Genomic DNA, 27,725 nt, shown 5'->3' with positions numbered 1-27,725 from the left:
TTGCTTCACCTTGTTCAGGTACAACTGCTGCCTCACCTTGTTCAGGTACAACTGCTTGCTTCACTTGTCAGGTACAACTGTGCTTCACCTTGTTCAGGTACAACTGTTGCTTCACCTTGTTCAGTACAATGTTGCTTACCTTGTTAGGTACAACTGTGCTTCACCTTTTCAGGTACAACTGTGCCTTCACCTTGTTCAGGTACAAGCTGCTCTGTTCAGTACATGTTTCACCTTGTTCAGGTACAATGCTCTCACTGTTCAGGTACAACTGTTCTTCACTTGTTCAGTACAACTGTTGCTTCACCTTGTTCAGGTACATTTGCTACCTGTCAGGTACAATGTTGCTCACCTTTCAGGTACAACGTGTTCACCTGTTCAGTACAACTTTGCTTCACTGTTCAGTACACTGTTGCTCACCTGTCAGTACAACTGTCTACCTTGTTCAGTACAACTGTGCTACCTTGTTCAGACACTGTTCTCACCTTTCAGGTACAACTGCTTCACCTTGTTCAGTAAACTGTTGCTCACCTTGTTCAGTACAACTGTTCTCACCTGTTGTTCAGGTACAACTGTTGCTCACATTGTTCAGGTACAACTGTTGCCTTCACCTTGTTCAGGTACAACTGTTGCTTCACCTTGTTCAGTACAACTGTTGCTTCACCTTGTTCAGGTACAACTGTTGCCTTCACCTTGTCAGGTACAACTGCTGCCTCACCTTGTTCAGGTACAACTGTTGCTTCACCTTGTTCAGGTACAACTGTTGCTTCACCTTGTTCAGGTACAACTGTTGCCTCACCTTGTTCAGGTACAACTGTTGCTTCACCTTGTTCAGGTACAACTGTGCCTTCACCTTGTTCAGGTACAACTGCTGCCTCACCTTGTTCAGGTACAACTGCTGCCTCACCTTGTTCAGGTACAACTGCTGCTTCACCTTGTTAAGGTACAACTGTTGCTTCACCTTGTTCAGGTACAACTGTTGCTTCACCTTGTTCAGGTACAACTGTTGCTTCACCTTGTTCAGGTACAACTGTTGCTTCACCTTGTTCAGGTACAACTGTTGCTTCACCTTGTTCAGGTACAACTGTTGCTTCACCTTGTTCAAGTACAACTGTAGCGTCACCTTGATCAGATACAACTGTAGCGTCACCTTGTTCAGGTACAACTGTTGCCTAACCTTGTTCAGGTACAACTGTTGCCTCACCTTGTTCAGGTACAACTGTTGCCTCACCTTGTTCAGGTACAACTGTTGCTTCACCTTGTTCAGGTACAACTGCTGCTTCACCTTGTTCAGGTACAACTGCTGCTTCACCTTGTTCAGGTACAACTGTTGCTTCACCTTGTTCAGGTACAACTGTTGCTTCACCTTGTTCAGGTACAAATGTTGCTTCACCTTGTTCAGGTACAACTGTTGCTTCACCTTGTTCAGGTACAACTGTTGCCTCACCTTGTTCAGGTACAACTGCTGCCTCACCTTGTTCAGGTACAACTGTTGCTTCACCTTGTTCAGGTACAACTGCTTGCTTCACCTTGTTCAGGTACAACTGCTGCTTCACCTTGTTCAGGTACAACTGCTGCCTCACCTTGTTCAGGTACAACTGTTGCCTCACCTTGTTCAGGTACAACTGTTGCCTCACCTTGTTCAGGTACAACTGTTGCCTCACCTTGTTCAGGTACAACTGCTGCTTCACCTTGTTCAGGTACAACTGCTGCTTCACCTTGTTCAGGTACAACTGTTGCTTCACCTTGTTCAGGTACAACTGTTGCTTCACCTTGTTCAGGTACAACTGTTGCTTCACCTTGTTCAGGTACATCTCTTGCTTCACCTTGTTCAGGTACAACTGTTGCTTCACCTTGTTAAGGTACAACTGCTGCCTGACCTTGTTCAGGTACAACTGTTGCCTGACCTTGTTCAGGTACAACTGTTGCCTCACCTTGTTCAGGTACAACTGTTACTTCACCTTGTTCAGGTACAACTGTTGCTTCACCTTGTTCAGGTACATCTGTTGCTTCACCTTGTTCAGGTACAACTGCTGCCTCACCTTGTTCTGGTACAACTGCTGCCTCACCTTGTTCAGGTACAACTGTTGCTTCAACTTGTTCAAGTACAACTGCTGCCTCACCTTGTTCAGGTACAACTGTTGCTTAATCTTGTTCAGGTACAACTGCTGCCTCACCTTGTTCAGGTACAACTGTTCTTCACCTTGTTCAGGTACAACTGCTGCCTCACCTTGTTCAGGTACAACTGTTGCTTCAACTTGTTCAAGTACAACTGCTGCCTCACCTTGTTCAGGTACAACTGTTGCTTGACCTTGTTCAGGCACAACTGTTCCTTCACCTTGTTCAAGTACAACTGTTCTTCACCTTGTTCAGTTACAACTGCTGCCTCACCTTGTTCAGGTACAACTGTAGTCATCTGTACGCTCTACGCACCCTTAACAAGTTAATGTTTGGAGTTTCTGATGTCTTCTAGTTCCCTCAGTAGCCAGGGAAAGGACCCAATACTCTATTGTTCTTCGAATACCTTTGTACTCCTCGACATGACAGGTTCTACACCTGGGTGTGACAAATGCCTCACTTTCGTCAGATACCAGGAGTAGCTGGGGCATTCTTCTTCCCTGAATACAAGTCCTGCTTCACCTTTCACTACCTGTCATTCGTGTTGCACTGGGGCTAAATGTTTACAATGATGATGATGGTAACGTTGCTTGTTTCTTTCTTTTTTTCATGTCAGCTGTCATGGCAACGGCAACTGAATGCCTTACTCAAGGCCGTTTCATTGCATATATATATATATATATATATATATATATATATATATATATATATATATATATATATATATATATATATATTTTTTTTTTTCTTTTTTTTCAAAAGAAGGAACAGAGAAGGGGGCCAGGTGAGGATGTTCCCTCTAAGGCCCAGTCCTCTGTTCTTAACGCTACCTCGCTAATGCGGGAAATGGCGAATAGTATGAACAAGAAGAAGACATATATATATATATATATATATATATATATATATATATATATATATATATATATATATATGTGTGTGTGTGTGTGTGTGTGTGTGTGTGTGTGTAATGCCATCTCAGTTATCAACTCTAACTCCAGTACGAAGAGAAGTATCACTGAATCTTCGAAACTATGTTAACATGTATACATATACTCACGCATATGCATACATAACATACATACATAAAATTTATGGTTGACGTTGGTTGGGACACACTAAACTGTTCATGTGTTCATCGAATTGATGGGGTTTTCCTTGCAGCTCGCAACGCAACTGTTGGTTCTCCTTGTTCAGGATATAACTGGTGGTTTGTTTTGCTTGGGCTTCAGTCGGGTGTTTGCACGATCACTGAAAGAGAAATAGAGAGCAGTAGAGTAACTACCAATGAGTACCTACGACGAGATTTTGCTTTGGGAAAGTTAGCGTGTACCGCTCGCCTCATGTCTCTGCTGTTACATAAATAGCAATTCGGAGTTCACCTGGAAATGATTTCAACCAAGTGTTTAGTTTTCTTTTAAATATGTTTTCAGATATTCTTTGCCTGTTCTTTATTTCTCCTGGTTGTGCAATAAATTGCCAGATTTATTTACTTTATTTTCTGATATATGTACATTCCATAGTATCATGCAGTCTTGATAACTCTCTATCTTCAGTGTATAGAGGCTTCCAGGTTCGATGGCGTTGACCAATTCAACTTCAGTGTGTTGCTACATGTATAATATCGTCTATTTTTTCTCTTCTTCCTTCTAGGCTACAGAGTTCCAGTTTCTTTCAGCCTGTCATAGTTGAGACTGTGGTCCAGCTTGTGTAGTTTGCTCGTGACGTGCTTCTGAATTATATCTATTATGTCTTATCCATTGTGTTTCGTTGGTGACCTTGCTCCTGAGCAGTATTCAGCTTTGCCTCTCATGTATACATAAAATATTTGCATTAATAGCCTTCTGTCTCTAATGAAAGTTCTCAGTATCATACCAGTCATCACACGGCTTGATGGAATTATGTTGTCAGAATGTTTTCTGATTTCTGGCTCCACGTAGGCGATGACAACCTCATCTTTTAAAACTGTTTCACTTTCGTCCTATATCAGGCATTTATACGGTGTCGCCGATGCAGGTTTTTTTCTTTTTTTACTTGTTCCTTAACTTATTTAGCTCACATTTATCTTCGATAAACGCTACAGCGATGAGAGAGAGAGAGAGAGAGAGAGAGAGAGAGAGAGAGAGAGAGAGAGAGAGAGAGAGAGAAATACTAGACGATAAGAATAAGCAATTTATTTGTTCTGGTCTGTCTCCCTTCCTCCTCCCACGGGTGTCTGACAGCTAAGCTGACCGGTCAATATTCCAGTGTCTTTGGAACAAAATCTTTAAGAGAAGAAAGAAACTTTTGTTCCAGCAAAGTCACAGCTGATTGGCTTGCCACCCGGAGGCAAAGGGAAAACTACCAAAAGAGAATTTAAACCACTGCCTGAATGAGATCCGCCACAGTCAGTTATCTGTCCTCACTAGACGGGAAATTATCTTACAGTGACTAATGACGATGAACTGGTCCTCCCGCTCTCCCATATCCTTGACGGGTTACGTACAGTTTCAGCCACACCACTCACAGCAAGGGCCTTCTATCCCTGCTATCAGTAAGGACCTGTTAGCTTTGCTACTTGTCGGTGCCTGTTAGCCTCACGACCAAGCGAGTACCTGCTTACCTTACTACCATCAAGTATCTGCTAGCCTGCCACCAGCAGGTATATGCTCGTCCTACCACCAGCAGGTACCTATTAGCCATGCTATAAGCAGGTACATGCTAGCCCTGCCACCAGCAGGTATATGCATGCCATGTTACCAGCAGGTACCTATTAGCCATGCTATGAGCAGGTACATGCTAGCCCTGCCACCAGCAGGTATATGAATGCCATGTTACCAGCAGATACCTATTAGCTATGCTAGGTATGTGACCTTAGGTTTCGTATACAACAGACAGACTTCGGAAACAAACAAACGAAAACCAAACTGGATAACCATGAGTGAAATCTCTGAACGCACTTGCACATATATACACACACACCAAAATAGAATGTCCTTTGTCACTCACGAGGGAAAGGCTGAATGAAGGCCAGAATTGTTAGTCTTCATCATCAGGTCTCTGAAAGCTGCATGGCCAGACCTCAGGGTAAATAATGACCACAGAAAATCAGGAACACTTTCCTTAATTGTTTCTCCTCCCACAGGTCCCCGACGGTCGAAGACTCGGGCATCTACGAGTGTCAGATCAACACCAAGCCCACCATCACCCAGCTCATCACACTCAGCGTCCTTGGTGAGTACCTCGAGGAAGGAGGAGGTAGAATAATGTACAGGTAACCAGACAAATCATATTTCTTTCTTTACTCGTAATTATCCCATGACACCTTTCTGAAAGGGTCCTGGTGTTACCCCAGGACCCATTTCCCTGGGGGCTCCTTTGAAGTGAGTTCCCTAACGAGGCTGTATTCTGTTTCGTCAACTGACGATGACAGAGCCTCGCTAATATTGACATTTCACTCGCAATGTTGAAGGTCAATAGACCTAATGACCTTGTTTTCCCTATAGTTTGCAGTAGATCAGACAGGAGAGGTGAGGGAAACTGGTTAGGGACTGTAACCTCATTAAGACGTCACTATTCATTAACAGAACCGACGCCTCCGTCAGATTTAGGAACAAAATTAACAATGGGACAATCCAGGGACTTATGCTCGCCTCAATGACTCCGTCGTTAAGCACTGTCTGTACCAGCTTGTCGGCACCAACATGACGTAAGGGAGACAAAGGGTAAGCTGGTATGTATATGGGCGTCATGTAAGGCTACAAGCTAATTTCATGGTTGACCGAGCTACTGTGGCCAAGTTTCCATGTGGCAAGGTGACAACATTGCGATATGTCTATTACAAATCAAGTACGATATGTTGAACGTGAGGATACAGTATACATATGTTTAATTTCAGTACGGTATTGGGTGTCACTGATTGCAAGTCTGAATTAAGCACATTGTGCTATTCTTATTTGATACTACAGTATTCACAGCGTGGAACCTTCTCTCGCTTACTTGAAAATTTGAGAGTAATGTCACCTTGGCATTGGCTGATTCGGCACATGATCACGTAATAATCCTAAGCATTTTGACCCCTGATTCAGTGAGGATTCCCGTTACTCTATATGAGTCAGGAGTAGAGACGACGATCACACAACGTCTGTCATCTGTCAAAGAGTTTTCAAAAGGTTTCACTGAGCAGCAAAAGATTCAGAAGTCTCCAGATGAATGACCCCTCACTGCGACCAAGTCATGCAACAAAGATTGGAGTATTTCTCTGGTGTCCCAGGCCGTCACTTGCAGGCCACTCAAGCACGCTACCAGAAGACGAGTTAGGGATAACATATCCTGGTCTGAAGACGCCATCGTGCAAGGAGGCACATTTGCTTGCTCCTAGTCGAGACTTTAGGCTTTCTTTTTCCTTATAAACGTAAGGGCTAACTTTCTTGAAGCTCAGGTGGAAGAAATACAACGACTAGAAGCGAAATCCCCAGAATAAATAGCCAACCAGGAAGAGTAACGAAAGAACATCCTTCCCTGAAAATAGCCTAAGGCACGCTGAGGCGGGTTGCTGATGTTCACACCGTTAGAAATGCTAAATTCAGCAAACACATGTATGATGATTTCATCTTAAGAGTGTCATATGCTTGTACCCAAAATAAATCTTAGCCTTGTACCGCCTTCAAAAATATATGGAAAGGACAAGTCTTTTTTTTATGGACACTTTATAGCACTCGGAACAGGATCATCATTGGGCCCATAAACGCTCCATTTGGCAAGGGGTTTTAGCATCTGAATGGAGAGAACACAAATTTCCCTTAGCTTGTTGTTTTTGCCTCGCGAATTCTTGAGACGAACTTTACGTTATTCAAGGGCTTGCCTCGATAGGGTGCAGCTGAGGAAAAGTTTCCCTGATACTAAGTCGAGGCAAACTGATCGCAAATCGGAGGGATGGCTGGCTTGCCAACTCGCACCTTTAACAAACACGGTCTCGACTCATTGCAAATATTTACATAAGGCTTATAACAACTGAACCCGGAAAACCTTGTTATTCTTGTACCAGCTAGTGTTTGTGGTACCCCTTCACGTAGACGAGTCCAGTTTCAAGCGACAAATATTGTTTATAGATGATAATGACTGACAGAGACGGTGAAAGAAACGGAAGCAAGCGTGGAGGGAAGGTGAGCAAGTCTATCTGTCCATTACCGAGAGAGAGAGAGAGAGAGAGAGAGAGAGAGAGAGAGAGAGAGAGAGAGAGAGAGAGAGAGAGAGAGAGTACCTATGACGAGATTTTCTAGAGATAATTACGAACTCATGAGTCCTTACAAGGCGATTTTGCGAAAAGGCCGGGCTAGCGCGTAGCGTTCACGGCGGGAAAACGTAAGAGTTACGAAAATCGAATCGTGTAAATCACGTGTTGTCTGGTGTTATGTATAAGGAAGGAAGGACTGTATGTCTGTAGACTGGAAAGCAGCTGCCTACGTGTGGGTAAAGCAGCGGGTACGATAACGTCCGTTCTTGTATGAAGGGAAACAGAAAAATCGGTGTAGCTGGCTCCATCCCATCTAAACACCACACAAACTACTGACACATCTGGATAAAGTCAAGCACTTTGTATGAAAAGAGTAATTACCACACGCACATGAGATGCCAGCATACGGCAGAGAGTGTACTCTAGGCATTTTACTAAGTACTCTGGAGTAAATCAATAAATGTCTTATCTCACATAGTTTCAAATGGTAAATCCCGGGTGACGAGGAATCCACATAAATCTATACAATGACTGTGAGCCTTGAAGTGCGGTGAATTTCTCCGTCTGGTGTCCCAAGGCCGAGATCACTGACCACCTCGAGACTCGCCAATGTTTAATCTGGTGTCTGGAGAGCATCTGTACTCAGGTTAACTCGAGGAAGTCTTGTATCAACAACAGACTACACTGGAAACTGGAAGAGCACTCATCATCGAATGACAGACAGACGTCTCGCAACAGCAGCAATAAAGATGTGACACACAGGAATAGCTGGAGCACAACAGGATAGACACACACTGACAAATCATATGTTGTGACTAAGTTATATGAATGAACGGCTATAGCAACTGTAGTGCAGGACAAGTCATATAACATCAGGAATCTTCGCGGAATAAAAACTACAGGGAACATGTGAACAGCTCTCAGAACAACTGTACCATTTGACAGGCATACGGAAAATGAAGACAACAGATAACTGTCTCACAACAACAATATGAAGGCCACACCTACAGTAAAGCACCAATGATCTCAGTACAGCAGCTTCAGCTCAGCAGCAGAAGCAGCAGCAGTAGCCACAGTAGGGTCGACGAGGAACTAACAATGACCTCAACAACCATCAACCAGACCTTTAATTCTGCTCCTACTTTCCTTGGTCATTTAATGAAATAATTGGCTGAGATAGTGAGGCCCGGGATGACGAGGGGTCCAACTGCTGGCTAACCTCATAGTGACTCACCAAGCAATGGAACCCAACCCCATGATAACCTGGGACGGTCACGAACGTGGCTATCCGTGAGTCTGGTTCCTGAAGCTGGCATAATACCCGGCGTCCGTTAGCACAGAAATACACATTATTTACTTCTTTGTAACTTTTTGCACAACACAGACTTCCTCAGTCGATTCTCTTCGCATAACCTCACAGGAGATGTGAACATAAACTGGAATTTCGAACAAATTTCATGTTGTCACTGTCTGTCTGTTTCTGCACACACTTCCCGGACACAATTCTTTACAGTGTGTGACGACGGCAGATGATACATTAACTTATCGTAGCCATAAAGCTGAATGTTGATTACTTGACCTCGAAAATAGTGAAAGTAAATGAGAGCAAAATACGAAGTCATTCTGGGCTGAATCATTGCTACACCCATCAACTACCACTCTGACGACCAGAGTCTGGCAACCAGTGGAGAACACACACACTTTCCTTACCCTGATACTTCCCTCTCTGGAACTGCACCGTGAAGTCAACTATACACTAGGCTGGCCTTCCCTCGGTACATTTCAGCGGAGGGAAAGCTTCCATTAAGTCAGACCGATGCAAACTACGTAACTCTTAACCTCTTGCTAAGTCGCCTCCTTAAAGGCACCGTTTCAGTACCACAGATATATACATAAGGCTTGATGCCCTGGAATCATTCACAGTTTATGGTACGTCTTCTTCATTTATGGTGTTCCCTTTTGAACAACAAACATTACCTATAGACCATACATTTCCAGAGCCAACAGAGAAAACAGAGGCAAGACTGGATTACGTGAGAAATACCTGGAGGAAACAGATAACAGGAGATCCGTTTGACATATATAAGTTATCTATTTACAATTTACTTCTGTTCACCAGTATTTCTAATCTAACTGAGTGAGGTAAGGTAGACGAGTACAAACCCTCCCTTCCCACCCTCCACTCCCTCTGGTAACAACAACAACAGCAGGAAAAAAGAATGCAAGAAAACCATGCATTTGAGGAGTGAGCTTGTATGGTGCCTAACAGTATGGAACGAAAAGGGAAAACCCTATTTCAAAACCTTGTTACGGTGTCCTACCCTCCGCTGCAGTAACTGGTTTCAATCAGTGTGTGCAGTCATATATATATATATATATGTGGTCTGGAATGAGAAAAAGGAATTATTGTACATGCATATTTTTCTCTCCCGTAGTCACTTCGTAGAAACCCGATCTGATGAACAATTTTTCCGGCGGATATTTGAGGGTATGTATCATATTTATTATAACGACGCTGAACGCTGACTTGTTTCACTGCACAGCACCTAATCCTCACTATATTTCAATTAATGCCCAGGCCGTTGATATGGACTTTTGCCCGTGACTAAAGCCTCCAATATGAAAAAAATAACAAAGAAAAAACATCTGCAAACACTTTTTTTTTTTTCTCCACGTCAGTACTATATCATTTAGCTTTAAGTTTTATTACTGTCTCTCCGAGTGACTGTATCTCTCCGAGTGACTGTATCATCTTGAATATAAAAAAACAAAATATCCCTCGTGGTTTACGCAGTCGAACTTATTCAAAAATCCTGAAAACCGTGCACGAGGTCAGTGCGAGGTGGTACTACACAACACATCTTAACCTCCCATCATCATACTGCAGATCCCTCAGCGTTGTAATCTGTTTGGTCATCCATCTTCATATCTGTTCCGATCCATCCTCATCCCTTCTGTAGTTTGGGGATCAAGTTAAGACTTCATATTCAGGATGTGGTCTTACGGGAGCGTTAGAAAGAATCAAATATCTTTTCCGTTGCTTTTTTTGTCAATGTTCATCAGCGATGAAGGAAAGATACAGGTTAGTTTTATTATTTCTTGCAGTACACTGTTTAGTGATAACTCAAAGATCCTTCTCTTCATTAACTTTAGTTATACGGTTTACACATATTTGACAGTCTTGTTTAGTATTATTATCCGCAGAGTCCATCATAAACTTTACATTTATCAATTCACATTACTGGTCATGTATAGCTGTACTTCCAAGTTTAGTATCATCACTAACCTTGGAGCTATGTGGCCGGTAATTCAGAGAGAGAGAGAGAGAGAGAGAGAGAGAGAGAGAGAGAGAGAGAGAGAGAGAGAGAGAGAGAGAGAGAGAGAGAGAACCAGTCCGTTCATGCAACCCCAAAAGCATGGCGGAGAATTGAAGACAACCATGATACAAACTGGAGACGAACCCGAGATCTGGACAGCAGTACAGACATGGAACACCTTTGGTTCCCTCGAAGCCTCAAAGTACCCAGGGACGCTCCAGTCATCCATCGCTTTACATAGTGAACAATGCTGGGGTTTGGCTCAGTGAATCTCCTTCAGTAAACCAAAGATACGACAGACATACACGACCCCAGTCTGCCGGGGGTATATAAATACGGCACCAAAACCACGCTTCACTGTAAATCACCCACATGCATCAAAAAACTTAGACCATGCGCCGGTCCACACATCTCTTCCATTACAAAATATCCCTTCCACTGTCCCACCTCTTCTCCCTGTCCTCTGACCACCATGAAAAATAGAGGCCTGGGAGAGCAGGTAGGCGTGGAAAGAATGTATAATGTAATGGTCAGCTATGGTGCGTGGTGTAAGTTATCACAGGCAGGTAATGGGTTCTCTGAGGTAGACAGATCACGTTCCAGGCAGAGTGGAGGAGGGAGGAGTCAGGTGGTAGGGGTTGGCTAAAGGGTAGTGGAGGAGGAGTCTGGTGGTGAGGTATGGTTGAACGGTAGAGTAAGAGGGAGGAGTCTAGTGGTGAGGTATGGTTGAATGGTAGTGGATTAGGAGGGAGAAGTCTGGCTGAATGATAGCGGAGGAGGGAGGGTTGAATGACACAGGAGGAGAGAGATAGGTGCTTGGTGGGTAAATATAGTTGATGACACAGAGTGATGCACCATGATGAAAGATTCCATATACTATACATGATGAAAGAAAGCACAGCCCAACCATGTCCAGCCTACCTATGAAATAAAGAATCAGGTACATAACTCTCCACACCCGTTAAAAGACTTCCCTCCGCCGGTACATGATTGAGGTAACAGGTCGTGAATAAAAATGGGAAAGTGCGTCGACCCACAGTAAACTGCCAGAGCAATTTCCTGTAAAGAGACAAATGCTCTAGTAAACAAAAAGACTTGGAATGCGATACAGATGTCAGGGTATTGAAGCGGTTCAACGTAACCTTATCTTTTTCTTTTATTGTTTCTTGATGACAGTTTAACTTTTCATTTCTCGACAGTATCTTGTTTTACGTCTGAACTTTTATACGTTTAACCTTGCTATTAATTCTTCCTTTGTTCTCTCTACAGAGCCACGGGCGGTGATCACAGCGGGCAGGGAACTCTACCTCGATCGAGGTTCGACTCTACGTCTCACCTGTCAGGTCCGGGACGCACCGACGCCTTCAGACTTCCTTCTGTGGTACCACGAACAGAAGGTAGGCCAAAGATCGTGCGGGCAGGCAGCCTGGGTCAGGCTTTCTTTATGGGTATCGAGAAATAGTTAGGAGATAGAAGCGGAAACAAAACAGGGAATCGTTGTGTGGTGATGTGCTGCACTGAGGGGTGACATAGGGTGGGTGTGAGGAAAGGGAAAGGAAGGGGGAAATGTGGAAGAACGAGGAAAGGACGAATGGAGAGAGGAAACCGTGGAAGGGAGGGAAGGCAGGAGCGGATCAGGTCGACAGGATGATTAGAAGGTTGAAGATGACGAGAGGACGAGAGAAGGAAAAGCTGACTGAGGGAAGGAGATACGACCTTCAGTAAGAAATTGGCTCCTCATGACCAAGTAGAGGAGGGAATCAGGCACAACCAGCAATAAGAAAACAGGAGGTGGAGGAAAGAAAGAAAACATGCTTGTGGGAAGTGGGTGCTACGAGGCAGACGTAGGGTGTTCATGGGCTCGTCCCGCCACAATGTACGCAGAGTATTGCTCAGTCAGTCTTTAGTCTGTCTCTGTCGCACTCATGCCTCTCCTTGAAAAGCGTCTTTATTTTCGATTTAGATTTCCTAAAATAACTCAGTTTTTGTCAGGTTTTCAACGAATAATCAGGCAAAACAAAGAAATCTCTCGAATTCGTGTTTGAGACCTAAACCCGGCAGCCGTATTACAGTCAACCCAACTTATATCTTAGCCAAGAGATAACACGAGGTGTATAGTTCATACATACATGCACGACCCTTATGTGAACCCTAAGTGTAAGTGACTCCTGCCTCTCATTTGAAGGATATCATCATACCTGCTTCTATCACAAATACTGTCAGATATGGGACCTACGGGCGTTCGTCTCCTCGCTCCTGTGTAGGGCTGCCACTCACCCTGGCTACCACATCTTCCCACACCAACACCACTTCTTACCTCGCTGACCACCACACCCTACCTGACCACCACAACCTCCTTCACAACCATCACTCCCGTCCTCTCTGACGACCTCACCTTGAATGGTGGATGGCATTGTTCAGTGGTATAATCATTCATCCCACCATTTCCCTTCTCAGTATCTACCATATTGCCGGCACAGCTTTCTCTCTAACACGGAAATATTTACCTAAGAGTATTTTATACCAGCAGCCACCAATTTCTATCTTGTCAAGAAAAAGGATGATTTGATGGTAGATGTATATGTGAGTTAGTCATCGTGCGTCTAGCAACTTTCTCGCCGTGTATACAGACAGGTGACGGAGAGACAGGAATGCCTTTCCATAGCATAGATAAGGCCATACGTTAAAAGAATTTTCACTTCAAATATTTCCTTATAAATGAATTTGCGAGAACAAGAATATTACAAAAAGCAACTCAATCCACTTATAGACTACAGAGTATCAGATCGAATCTAAAGGGGGTTAAACAAGAATATGATACACTGATAATGGTTTCATAAGCTGGTGAATATCACAGCAGAAACACAAGTGGACAAAAAACAGCGGTAGGTAGGAAGAGAAAACGACGAAACAAACATGAAGCAGAGAGAAAAGTGTAAACAATACTCATGTTTGTAAAAATAAACACACGATTCTCAGAAACTATCTATAATTATTTTGCCTTCCTACTTCAAACATTCTATATTCTATTCTACATATCATCGATGATCTCAGTGTCTTTCATATGTGAAATGGATGACTGACTGACGTAAATAAAACAAGCAAGAAATGGCTCTAAGATGATGGTGCTACGAGTTGATCACTCTATTGTGTCACAGTGTCCACACCAACTCAGTGTATAGAGAGCAACTGCATGTACGATACCCTCACAGGCTTGTGTGAGGACGTGTGTCTCCTGTGCCACCATGAAGAACCGATGATATCGGATAGCCAGATCTACCGTGCCCCGGGTTGTGTGTGTGTGTGTGGGGGGGGGGGGGGGGGGAAACCTTCATAAAGATGATAATAACGCAAGAAGTTCACAAGTATACCGCCTTCAAGATAGGCAGAATATACAAATAGTCGACCATCGTACCTATAGCATTAAAGAGTTGTGTGTGTGTGTATGTGTGTGTGTGTGTGTGTGTGTGTGTGTGTGTGTGTGTGTGTGTAGTAGTAGCTTGTAATGAGAGACTGACCTTGAAGCAGGTATCGCCTGGTGTCTGCCAGACAAGATGGTGTCATTCCTTCTGAAAGATAAAGAAATGAGATGCTTAATTTTCCTTACAGTCTACAAAGTTATCTAAATTCATACATATATATATATATATATATATATATATATATATATATATATATATATATATATATATATATATATATATTCATTATTCTTAATCGCCGTCTCCCGCATCAGCGAGGTAGCGCAAGAGAACAGACGAGGAATGGCCCAACCCATCCACACACACACGTATATACATAAACGTTCATACACGCACGTATACATTTCAACGTATACATACATATACATACACAGAACATATACATATATATAAACATGTACATATTCATACTTGCTGCCTTCATCCATTCCCGTCGCACTGTATATCATGAGCCAATACGTGACCATGAACTCTCAGCTCGGCTGATAATTCAGAACTCAACAGCAATGTGTACCCCCAGGGGCGGCATGCGGACCTGCCGTACCCTGGACGATCCCATGTCTCCAGGAGTCAAGATTTTACGAGACTCTGGACTTTACAGTCTGTGGGAGACAGAGGGGAAGACACGCTAACATGACCTGGGATTGGGACGCAGCTGCGTCTGCCTCCGTCGTTAATACCCTGCTCTCATCGCTACGTCAGACACAGGGCTCGTCTGCAGGTACTGTTGTCTCTGATATTTACAATGAGGCCAACGCCAACACAGAGGCTTCAATTATATGCTCACGAATTCCGCAGTGAAATTTTGATCGTGTACATATATATATACATATATATATATATATATATATATATATATATATATATATATATATATATATATATATATATATATATATATCCAGGAGATGAGAAAAATGGGGTCTCCAGGCGAGGGAAGATATCCAGGTGAAATCCTCCACAAGCCGGGCGAAGGTGTTGTTTGGATATATCGCCTCACCCACTGTGGCATGAAGGACCGGACATGGAGTGGGAGAAGGGAGAGGAAACAGTAATATGTGCAACACATAATAAAAATGATCGGCCAGAATGCCAAAGCATAGTATGTAAAGGATAATACATACGTTTACACATACATACACACACACACACACACACACACACACACACACAGACACACACATTTTATATATATATATATATATATATATATATATATATATATATATATATATATATGGTTGTTTAATTTGTTTATGGATGGGGTTGTTAGGGAGGTGAATGCAAGAGTTTTGGAAAGAGGGGCAAGTATGAAGTCTGTTGGGGATGAGAGAGCTTGGGAAGTGAGTCACTTGTTGTTCGCTGATGATACAGCGCTGGTGGCTGATTCATGTGAGAAACTGCAGAAGCTGGTGACTGAGTTTGGTATAGTGTGTGAAAGAAGAAAGTTAAGAGTAAATGTGAATAAGAGCAAGGTTATTAGGTACAGTAGGGTTGAGGGTCAAGTCAATTGGGAGGTAAGTTTGAATGGAGAAAAACTGGAGGAAGTAAAGTGTTTTAAATATCTGGGAGTGGATCTGGCAGCGGATGGAACCATGGAAGCGGAAGTGGATCATAGGGTGGGGGAGGGGGCGAAAATTCTGGGAGCCTTGAAGAATGTGTGGAAGTCGAGAACATTATCTCGGAAAGCAAAAATGGGTATGTTTGAAGGAATAGTGGTTCCAACAATGTTGTATGGTTGCGAGGCGTGGGCTATGGATAGAGTTGTGCCCAGGAGGATGGATGTGCTGGAAATGAGATGTTTGAGGACAATGTGTGGTGTGAGGTGGTTTGATCGAGTAAGTAACGTAAGGGTAAGAGAGATGTGTGGAAATAAAAAGAGCGTGGTTGAGAGAGCAGAAGAGGGTGTTTTGAAATGGTTTCGGCACATGGAGAGAATGAGTGAGGAAAGATTGACCAAGAGGATATATGTGTCGGAGGTGGAGGGAACGAGGAGAAGTGGGAGACCAAATTGGAGGTGGAAAGATGGAGTGAAAAAGATTTTGTGTGATCGGGGCCTGAACATGCAGGAGGGTGAAAGGAGGGCAAGGAATAGAGTGAATTGGATCGATGTGGTATACTGGGGTTGACGTGCTGTCAGAGGGTTGAATCAGGGCATGTGAAGCGTCTGGGGTAAACCATGGAAAGCTGTGTAGGTATGTATATTTACGTGTGTGGACGTATGTATATACATGTGTATGGGGGTGGGTTGGGCCATTTCTTTCGTCTGTTTCCTTGCGCTACCTCGCAAACGCGGGAGACAGCGACAAAGCAAGAAAAAAAAAAAAAAAAAAAAAAAAAATATATATATATATATATATATATATATATATATATATATATATATATATATAATTTTTTTTTTTTTTTTTTTTTTTTGCTTTGTCGCTGTCTCCCGCGTTTGCGAGGTAGCGCAAGGAAACAGACGAAAGAAATGGCCCAACCCACCCCCATACACATGCCTTGATTCAATCCACTGACAGCACGTCAACCCCGGTATACCACATCGCTCCAATTCACTCTATTCTTTGCCCTCCTTTCACCCTCCTGCATGTTCAGGCCCCGATCACTCAAAATCTTTTTCACTCCATCTTTCCACCTCCAATTTGGTCTCCCTCTTCTCCTCGTTCCCTCCACCTCCGACACATATATCCTCTTGGTCAATCTTTCCTCACTCATTCTCTCCATGTGACCAAACCATTTCCAAACACCCTCTTCTACTCTCTCAACCACGCTCTTTTTATTTCCACACATCTCTCTTACCCTTACGTTACTTACTCGATCAAACCACCTCACACCACACATTGTCCTCAAACATCTCATTTCCAACACATCCATCCTCCTGCGCACAACTCTATCCATAGTCCACGCCTCGCAACCATACAACATTGTTGGAACCACTATTCCTTCAAACATACCCATTTTTGCTTTCCGAGATAATGTTCTCGACTTCCACACATTCTTCAAGGCTCCCAGAATTTTCGCCCCCTCCCCCACCCTATGATCCACTTCCGCTTCCATGGTTCCATCCGCTGCCAGATCCACTCCCAGATATCTAAAACACTTCACTTCCTCCAGTTTTTCTGCATTCAAACTCACCTCCCAATTGAAATGACCCTCAACCCTATATATATATATATATATATATATATATACAGAGAAACAGAATATACGAAAGAATACTAGAAACAAGGTTAAGAGTGCAACCAGAGAATAAAGCGAGAAGGTCAGAAGGTTTTGGGCTGTGAAGAAGAACAGAGAATCTATCTTTTACAGAGAATATATTTTATATGTATAATGGGATTAGAAGGTGAGGACAAACATTTAGGCATAAAGTGATTTAGAGAAAGCATTCGACAGCCTTACGAGACGAACACTACAGGGAAACGTTGGAGAGTGGAAGATAAGGACCATCTTGGTGTTGCCGACCATGAAGTATTCACAGGCCACCCGTGGTCGAGCTCGCATAGGTTGGAATCCTGCTCACGGCAGTCGGTCCACAGCCAATCCAGCTGTTCATCCTCCCCTGGGGGCTGGTTCATAAATTGAGTCCCTGGCTTAAGCTAGTGTGTGTGTGTGTGTGTGTGTGTCAGTTTATATGTGTACGTGTGTTGGTGTCTTTCTTTGATGGTTTCCTGGCGCTACGTTGGAAACGCGGGAAACAGCGATCAAGTGAGTATATGTCATTAATGAGATGACCTTGATTCGTTTTTTATTTTGTTAGCAAAGACGGTACAGGCAACCGAATGCTGTCATGAAGGCTCTCTCATAAATATTTGTACATATGTATACGTTAGCCTAAGCTAGGTACCCATTTTATAGACCAACTCAGAGGAGTGGGTGACCAGCTGAGTTTGACTTTGACTGGTGCCCGACTGTCGCAACCACGATTCGTGCCCATGTGATCGACATTTGGCTATCTTAAATAAGATAAAAATAAAAGACATATGACAACTGTGAGTGTACAGCGAGAGGGCAGGGGGCTGTGAGTGTACAGCAAGAGTGCAGGGAGCTGTGAGTGTACAGTAAGAGTGCAGGGAGCTGTGAGTGTACAGTAAGAGTGCAGGGAGCTGTGAGTGCAGGGGGCTGTGAGTGTACGGTAAGAGTGCAGGGAGCTGTGAGTGCAGGGAGCTGTGAGTGTACAGTAAGAGTGCAGCGAGCTGTGAGTTTGTGATCATCTAGTGTCTTCTCTGAGGCCATCAGGGCAGATCCCTTTCTCATTTAGATGTTGTCACGTAGATACTCTGTACATCTGCTTTTAAAGGTTTTACATTTCCTACCAACAGTCTTTCGTTGTCCGGAACTTTGTTGTAAACCTTTGCCTAAATACGATTATTCGTAAACAATGTTCACAGTCCAGGTAGTTGTTATATCGTATCAGTTTCTATCTCTAAGGAGATTACTGCTGTACCCGCTTACATATGTGTGCCATTACATTCAGTTGGATCTCATTACTGTGAGATAATGTTAACCGAGGGATAATGAGAATTAACCTTAGCAGCCGATAACTGCTGGCATCAACAAGTGATTGTGTATTTTGTCTCAGTTTATGACGTTTCCAAAGCATCTATTTCTGCCTAGGATGACGTGATGAATCTTCACTACTGAATCATTCTTGTAGCCATGATGTAGAGGAACTCTGATCACCTAGGTTCACACCTTTTCGATTCCAAAACATCTCTCTCCTTAACCTGTGAGAGTACCACTAACCAGCTCATGAGCAACTTTCAAAAATGTGAAGCTTCATACAGAGCTCTGCGTAGGAGTTTCCGGTGGTCATCCTCTTTAACGTTCACAAAGATGATGTCTTCGTGGCGACATCAAGGTGGTCAGTGGAAGGTCACGGCCTCTCGAAGCAACTCTCCTCATCACATATGTAAAATCTGGGGATCCCATCCAGAGCGTTCCCCTTGTAGATGAGTATGCCATCAGGACGACTGAAAGAGACTTCGTTTTGGCAAGCATCTTATGTCAACTTCGCACGCTGGCCGTGTGCGATCTCCAGGGTGCTGGTGTATTTGGATGGTGTACACGATTTTCCATGGTTCTCATTCACTGGCACATTACTGAAAATTTCTCGACATTTAGAAATGCAAAGAACATTACTGTTTGAGTACGGCGAAGGGCTTACACGAATTCAACTGTGGACTTTAATGTACTTCAGCTTGAGGTGCAAATGGCGATAACAAGTTCGTCGACAGAGGCAGGAGTCTCTGTCCTGTGTGGCAGATCGAAGAACGTGGTTGAGTTCATGGCCTCACGTTCCCAGGGAGGTCATCAGAAAAACACCAGCCAGTCACAGATGGAAAATGTTGGTCTGTGGCAGTGACAAGAGATAAGACTTCTGACGTTGTTTTACGCACCGCAGCAGCTGGAGGAAAGCTTCACTGGCCAGCTAACATCGTGGTTGCTGGAGGAAAGCTTCACTGACCAGCTAACATCGTGGTTGCTGGAGGAAAGCTTCACTGACCAGCTAACATCGTGGTTGCTGGAGGAAAGCTTCACTGACCAGCTAACATCGTGGTTGCTGGAGGAAAGCTTCTCTGACCAGCTAACATCGTGGCTGCTGGAGGAAAGGTTCTCTGACCAGCTAACATCGTGGCTGCTGGAGGAAAGCTTCACTGGCCAGCTAACATCGTGGCTGCTGGAGGAAAGCTTCACTGGCCAGCTAACATCGTGGCTGCTGGAGGAAAGCTTCACTGGCCAGCTAACATCGTGGCTGCTGGAGGAAAGCTTCACTGGCCAGCTAACATCGTGGTTGCTAGAGCAAAGATTTAAATATCATTTTTACTGACAGTGTGGAAAACTGAATTTACTAATTACACTTTCCTACTAATAACATTAAATTGCCAACTAGCTTCGTCTGGTGCCTAGATAGAATCAAATACACGAATTAATTTGACGTCATTAGACTGTGTTGATGCACAGATAAGCAATACAAAGTAAGACATTTCTTTTTAAGCCAAAGTAGCTAATATATCTTTTTCGTAACTTTGTACTGCAATACAAATACACTCTGAGGTTTCCTACAAATTTAACAGTGGGAATGTATATAATCTTTTATATACTGAGGGGCTGTTCTATCAATAGACCAAAAGATGGTTGGTTGGGAGGTTCTCGTATATAAGAGGCTGGCTGGGATGTCAGTATATCTGGCAAAGGTGTATGAAGTACAATTACTGAAACTATGGAACCAAATCATCAGAGAATGGCTAAGTATCCTCACTTGTGGGGTACAAATTAGAATTTTAATTAACTTGGGTATAATCAAGGAAGCCAGGTCGTTGGAAAATAAAACAGTTTATCGAACAAAGTCATTCATCAGGGGCCTAAAATTACGACTGATGAAAACAAGACGATGAAATGTCCAAATCAGACGGAGATCAACTTACTGAAAATCTAACAAGATGTACAGTTACGTTCTCAAGTCGGGTGCATACCCTCCCATACGCCCCAACACAGACTGGGGTTCCGCCTGGCGGTGAAAAGCCACACTAATGTCCACCATCACCAGCGTTTCCTATGACTGATATTAACGATGACGTAAGTAATGTCAGAATTATAAACGCTTGGGACACGTTGTCATTACAGAACCTGGCGCATCACCTCATCCTTGTTTGACTAAGTGCAATGCTTCAACGAGCTACATAATACAAAAAAAAAATATTTGAACCAATTGATTTAAAAGAATTTGATAAGCAACAGAAGCGCGTATACAATTAAGCATAACAACTGCATTGCAATATATAATAATGGCGTAGCGCTGTGACAGCTACCAAGTTTACTCCCGAAAATATAAAATGCCTTTACAAGAGACAAATGCTGAAAGAAAAGCATTTCACATTCGTAAAATGTTAACCAAAATGACATAACGTAAGGTGTTGATTTCCTGTATCAGTTGACTGTGGAGGAGAAATGTGAATGTAAAGGAAATGGAAAATGGTTGGCTGGTCGGTACTGAGGATGTCTGGAGCCAGGAGTAATGGGGGAAGAAAGAGGATGAGAAGACTACGAGAGTTTACTTCGTTGTAGTAGAACTTCTAAGCAGTTTCCCGTGTGAGCGAAGTAGCGCCAGGAACAGACGAAGAAAGGCCGCATTTGCTCATTCTCTAAATGTCATTTGGTAGATTTCTTCTTAAATACACACAAAACATGCAGTCAGGAACATGTAGATAACGTGTGTCAGTACATCAAAGAGACAGTTACGAAACTAAGGTTCCCTCAAGGCATCAATGAATGTAGAAAGAAGTCGACAAAAGTCTTTTGAACCCTTAAGAGCAACGCAAATCAGTGAAAACAGTCATTATTCTGACAGAGTACACTGCCATCACCCTCTCGTACGAAGAAAATCTGTCCAACACCGAGACAACCTCTCTGGTGAAAACAACAGTGCCGAGTGAGTAGACAGCCCCTCGCTGTTCAGGGAACTAGATGCTGGAAAGGAAGTCTAAAAAATTTCTCCCACCGCGGCGCACCCTAGGAATGAACCCGAGCCACAGAGAACAGTAGCTAGAGTAGTGGTGATATGGTTTAGACTGATCTGTAAGTAGACATCATACGTTCTGATGTACAAAAAGCAGGTGTTCTGATATGCGTGACGAACAAACAGCATTAATAACACGCATGATACACCGTGACTAACACGACCATCTTATGGACTGGAAGACGGTCTGGGTGACGTATGAATAGAGTCAGGAGAGAGAGAGAGAGAGAGAGAGGTAAGTGCAGACACGATAGAGGAAAGTGTTCTAGTTTAATTGGTGGTTCGAATATGAGGCTGTCGGTCTTCTAATGACCTTAACACAGTCGATGCGCCTCCAGTCGAGATAAGCAATTAACTGTAGTCATTTCATGGCTGGACATGAAAAGACTATATACATATATATATATTTTTTTTTTATTATTATTATACTTTGTCGCTGTCTCCCGCGTTTGCGAGGTAGCGCAAGGAAACAGACGAAAGAAATGGCCCACCCCCCCCCCATACACATGTATATACATACGTCCACACACGCAAATATACATACCTACACAGCTTTCCATGGTTTACCCCAGACGCTTCACATGCCTTCATTCAATCCACTGACAGCACGTCAACCCCGGTATACCACATCGCTCCAATTCACTCTATTTCTTGCCCTCCTTTCACCCTCCTGTATGTTCAGGCCCCGATCACACAAAATCTTTTTCACTCCATCTTTCCACCTCCAATTTGGTCTCCCTCTTCTCCTCGTTCCCTCCACCTCCGACACATATATCCTCTTGGTCAATCTTTCCTCACTCATTCTCTCCATGTGCCCAAACCACTTCAAAACACCCTCTTCTGCTCTCTCAACCACGCTCTTTTTATTTCCACACATCTCTCTTACCCTTACGTTACTCACTCGATCAAACCACTTCACACCACACATTGTCCTCAAACATCTCATTTCCAGCACATCCATCCTCCTGCGCACAACTCTATCCATAGCCCACGCCTCGCAACCATACAACATTGTTGGAACCACTATTCCTTCAAACATACCCATTTTTGCTTTCCGAGATAATGTTCTCGACTTCCACACATTCTTCAAGGCCCCCAGAATTTTCGCCCCCTCCCCCACCCTATGATCCACTTCCGCTTCCATGGTTCCATCCGCTGCCAGATCCACTCCCAGATATCTAAAACACTTCACTTCCTCCAGTTTTTCTCCATTCAAACTCACCTCCCAATTGACTTGGCCCTCAACCCTACTGTACCTAATAACCTTGCTCTTATTCACATTTACTCTTAACTTTCTTCTTCCACACACTTTACCAAACTCTGTCACCAGCTTCTGCAGTTTCTCACATGAATCAGCCACCAGCGCTGTATCATCAGCGAACAACAACTGACTCACTTCCCAAGCTCTCTCATCCCCAACAGACTTCATACTTGCCCCTCTTTCCAAAACTCTTGCATTTACCTCCCTAACAACCCCATCCATAAACAAATTAAACAACCATGGAGACATCACACACCCCTGCCGCAAACCTACATTCACTGAGAACCAATCACTTTCCTCTCTTCCTACACGTACACATGCCTTACATCCTCGATAAAACCTTTTCACTGCTTCTAACAACTTGCCTCCCACACCATATATTCTTAATACCTTCCACAGAGCATCTCTATCAACTCTATCATATGCCTTCTCCAGATCCATAAATGCTACATACAAATCCATTTGCTTTTCTAAGTATTTCTCACATACATTCTTCAAAGCAAACACCTGATCCACACATCCTCTACCACTTCTGAAACCACACTGCTCTTCCCCAATCTGATGCTCTGTACATGCCTTCACCCTCTCAATCAATACCCTCCCATATAATTTACCAGGAATACTCAACAAACTTATACCTCTGTAATTTGAGCACTCACTCTTATCCCCTTTGCCTTTGTACAATGGCACTTTGCACGCATTCCGCTAATCCTCAGGCACCTCACCATGAGTCATACATACATTAAATAACCTTACCAACCAGTCAACAATACAGTCACCCCCTTTTTTGATAAATTCCACTGCAATACCATATATATATATATATATATATATATATATATATATATATATATATATATATATATATATACAGGGGGATAGGGGAGAAAGAATACTTCCCACATATTCCCTGCGTGTCGTACAAGGCGACTAAAGGGCAGGGACAGGGGGGCTGGAAATCCTCCCCTCTCGTTTTCAATTTTCCAAAAGAAGGAACAAAGAAGAGGGCCAAGTGAGGATATTCCCTCAAAGGCTCAGTCCTCTGTTCTTAACGCTACCTCGCTAACGCGGGAAATTTCGAATAGTATATATATATATATATATATATATATATATATATATATATATATATATATATTTTCTTTCTTTTTTAAACTATTCGCCATTTCCCGCGTTAGCGAGGTAGCGTTAAGAACAGCGGACTGGGCCTTTGTGGGATATCCTCACCTGGCCCCCCTCTGTTCCTTCTTGGGAGGATTTCCAGCCCCCCGCTCCCTCCCCTTTTAGTCGCCTTCTACGACACGCAGGGAATATGTGGGAAGCATTCTTAATCCCCTATCCCCAGGGAAAATATATATATGTGTGTGTGTGTGTGTGTGTGTGTGTGTGTGTGTGTGTGTGTGTGATAAAGTGTATTGTTTACATTTTCAGTTAAGTTTCTCATGATATTCCGGTGCAGTACCCTCTGGGTGCATATTACCCCACCTGAATGGCCTCATTAAGGTAACCAGTAATCAGAGGAGCTGCTCCCAGCATGCTTTGGCTTTTCATCTTCGAAACCATAATGGTATATTTCCAGGATTACAACTTCCCTGGAGGCGGGTGGCTCATTATCATATAGCTTCCAGGAAGAGATTATTCCCCCGGACCAAGACGCAGCGTCGTCAAGGCAATTTCTATTATCTTCTTTAGAAGAATTATCATGTTGGGAAGAAGTAAAGCTTCGTCTGAGGGCATGGATCTAGTGATTTATCCTACACTGCTGGTGTCCAGGGTATAGTGGTTGGCACTGCGGACCACTGACTCACGTATAAGAACAGGACAAGAGTCGAATGCCTTGTTTAATCATGTTAAAAATCACGATTATTGTATTGACTGGAGTAATGCCATCTCGCTTATTAACTCTAACTCCAGTGCCACGAGAAATATCATTGAATCTTCTAGTATCAAATACACAAAGAATTGTAACCTTAACATTAGTGAAGGTCTATACAAATTGAATAGGTTTATTGTTGATAAAATCTATAAACAGTTCCCCTTCCTGTCCCATAATAAGTTTATGATACGATTATTGCCACTCTTGGACGCACCCGGCTTCCATTCATGTAGTCACTTGTTTACCAAATGGCGTCCTAGTTACGTCTCTTCGTTGTGTATCAACCGACTGTTATATTTCATTCTTGTATCTCCCTTGATGATGTAATTATTACACGAAAGTGCACTTGGGAGCTTATCGTGTTTAATTTTCCCCGTGGGCTCATACAAATTGGATAACTTTATTGTTGATAAAATTTGTAAACAATTCACCTTCTTTTCCACATAGTAAGTTTATGATACGCTCGTTGTCTGTCTTGGACAATCGCATGTTTACCATATGGCGTCCTAGCTACGTCTCTTCGTTGTATATGAATTGACTTATGTCTGTCCTGATGATGTGATTATTACATTAAAGTGCACTTGGTTTTCCCCGTGGACTCATAGGAATATACTTGATCATGCGCAAAATTGTGATCCTTTCTGATATATATATATATATATATATATATATATATATATATATATATATATATATATATATATGCTTGCGATCGAACCCCAGATCATCTAAACAATCCAGTGAGTGCAAACCGCTACACGACAACGAATAAAAGAAAACAAAAATCCGACTACGTTTACTGTGATCATGATCTGTCGCCTTTCTGGTCCCAAGAGTCTAAGGTCACCCACTGGCATCCAGGTGGAGAGCTTGTCGCTCTGATTCGAGACAGGTCACTCCTGCGACATCAGTTCAACTCTACAACATGTACTGACACATGAAAACGTTATAAAGTCTTTCACCCATATGTTCAGTGCACTTATTTAGAACAGATGAACTACCAGCCCCACATTAATTTGAAGGTTCCTTTATATCAAAGGCAGGATCTGAGGGGCACCAGAGCCCGGTCTTAAAGGCATAAGCCATCTTTTAAAGATCAGACTTCCTCAAGCTTGATGGTAGTCTATCAACATGGGAATAACCACATAACATAATGTTAGGGAGCTCTGCCAAAGAGCCTCAAATATCATACAGCCCTGCTTGGAAGTGTCAGAGGTTCGTAGGTCTGCAAAATTAAGGTCTCATTCAGTTCACACATTTTCGCTACATCATTTACATTTTGGGTAAAGAAGGAGATAACCCATTACAATCTTGTATGTTTTCTTAAACTCCATCGCTGCCATCCAAGGATGAAGGCTCACTGACCTTCTGGTAAGATATTCTATCATAGTGTTCATGACACTAGTCACTCCGAGTCCACTAAATGATGAATCTATCTGAAACACTCAGCAAACACTTGGCTGACTCTAACACATAACTGCTGTCTGGCAACAGCTTTGTCATACTTAATGAAGCGTCTCTGTAGATCCATATCTACTATGGAGGTCAAATGAGAGGCTAAGTGTAGCGTATGACACTCACTCCTGCACGGACGACATGTAGCTGTACGCCATGAAGTTCAGATCAATAGCATTATTCTTTCAGGAGACAATCATACGTCCGTGCGTTTCTTGTTCGCACTGGAGGAGACATTTGTCAAGGTCACGTACAATACGAACCCCCCACTTGAAGATGTATACCTTCCAGATATTCTCTGACAATCCAAACATTGCTCCATCTTTCTTCGGTTGAGTCTATCCGAACCTTTACCGTGTATGAATTTCTTACATGTCGCAGATATACATTTTCTTTCTATCACTCTCCCTTCCTTATTTGGTCCCAGGTTAATGATGGTCTTCCTGATCCCGCTTCTAAAGGACAACCTGGTGATTGGTTCATTGGCTCTGGCTTTCCTCTCCACCGAAACATGTTCTGAGCAGAATTTCCCTCTCCCGTGTAAGATCTTCGATAGTTTTGCAACCAGGCTTGCAAAGTGGATATAGTTTAATGGTGTTGCAACCATAACTGCAACTTGTTTCGCTTTGCAACCAGAACTGCAACCTGGATAGCGAAATAAAAATCTTACGAGGTAGTTTCTAGCATGTTGAATGAATTACAAGGCTATTAGTCGCTTTATTTAGCGTATGGGTATATAAACCGCTACCCAGTATTGATAAGTGTCGACAACTGTGACGTCCATAGTTCAGTTCCATACTCCCGAAAGCAAGAAAGTCATACTAGGTGAACAATGTCCGTACAAGCATACTTGGTCCCGGACATACACCACATTAATCAACGTGTTTAGTGTGCCCTGACACCTCGGTGAATATCATGGTATTGGTAGCTGGATACCTTATAATGTATTAGTGAACCCAAGTCTGGAGGATATTCAATTCTACTTGCGAAATAGTCTGACAAGCTGATAATCTGGTCATCTGTCTGTCTGGTAGTGATTTAGAAGATGGTTTTCAACTCTTTATTTGCTTAACCATTTTCTATAGATCTGTCATCTTTCCCTTATTGACGCTGCATGAATAAATTGCAATATTATAATTCTATTCTTCGTGTTTTTAGCTAGCATGACATAATCTCACCCAATCATTACATCAATATAATCTTGTCCCATGCTTTTAAATCCTCTAAACTACCTGTTGCGTTCCTTCCCTCTCTCCTTAGGTAGCCAACTACGAGGTGGAGGAGGTGGAGGTGACGGTACGTGTGGAGAACGGCACCACAGTCAGCAGTCTCACCTTAGGTGACGCTCAGGTCCACAACTCCGGCCAGTACACCTGTAGCCCCTCTAACGCCAAGCCTGCCTCCATCCGCGTCCATGTCCTCAGTGGTAAGTTCCGTCATCACTTGTTCTGCAGTTACTTATGGTCACTGTGAGGGCAGGGA

At 43.1% G+C, this 27,725-nt stretch overlaps 1 protein-coding gene and 1 long non-coding RNA gene across 4 annotated transcripts in view; one reads left to right on the top strand and one right to left on the bottom strand.

The window, feature by feature from the left end:
• LOC139755502 (uncharacterized) overlaps positions 1–27,725 on the bottom strand; it is a 1,033,757-nt gene that overhangs the window by 923,049 nt on the left and 82,983 nt on the right. Inside the window, exon 2 of the long non-coding RNA XR_011714114.1 lies at positions 14,166–14,216. This is a non-coding gene — a long non-coding RNA (uncharacterized lncRNA). The remainder of the gene's footprint in view (positions 1–14,165; positions 14,217–27,725) is intronic.
• LOC139755501 (zwei Ig domain protein zig-8-like) overlaps positions 1–27,725 on the top strand; it is a 181,206-nt gene that overhangs the window by 141,482 nt on the left and 11,999 nt on the right. For all 3 annotated transcript variants that reach the window (XR_011714111.1, XR_011714112.1, XM_071673853.1), the window contains exons 5-7: positions 5,240–5,328; positions 11,917–12,044; positions 27,504–27,669. Coding sequence is in view for 1 of the 3 variants with exons in the window: in XM_071673853.1 (XP_071529954.1) it covers positions 5,240–5,328; positions 11,917–12,044; positions 27,504–27,669 (383 nt within the window). In the remaining 2 variants the exon portion in view is untranslated. The remainder of the gene's footprint in view (positions 1–5,239; positions 5,329–11,916; positions 12,045–27,503; positions 27,670–27,725) is intronic.

Source organism: Panulirus ornatus, chromosome 19 (assembly GCF_036320965.1).
Source record: "Panulirus ornatus isolate Po-2019 chromosome 19, ASM3632096v1, whole genome shotgun sequence".
Classification (NCBI taxonomy): Eukaryota; Metazoa; Arthropoda; class Malacostraca; order Decapoda; family Palinuridae; genus Panulirus; species Panulirus ornatus.
This window is presented reverse-complemented; position numbering and strand designations above follow the sequence as displayed.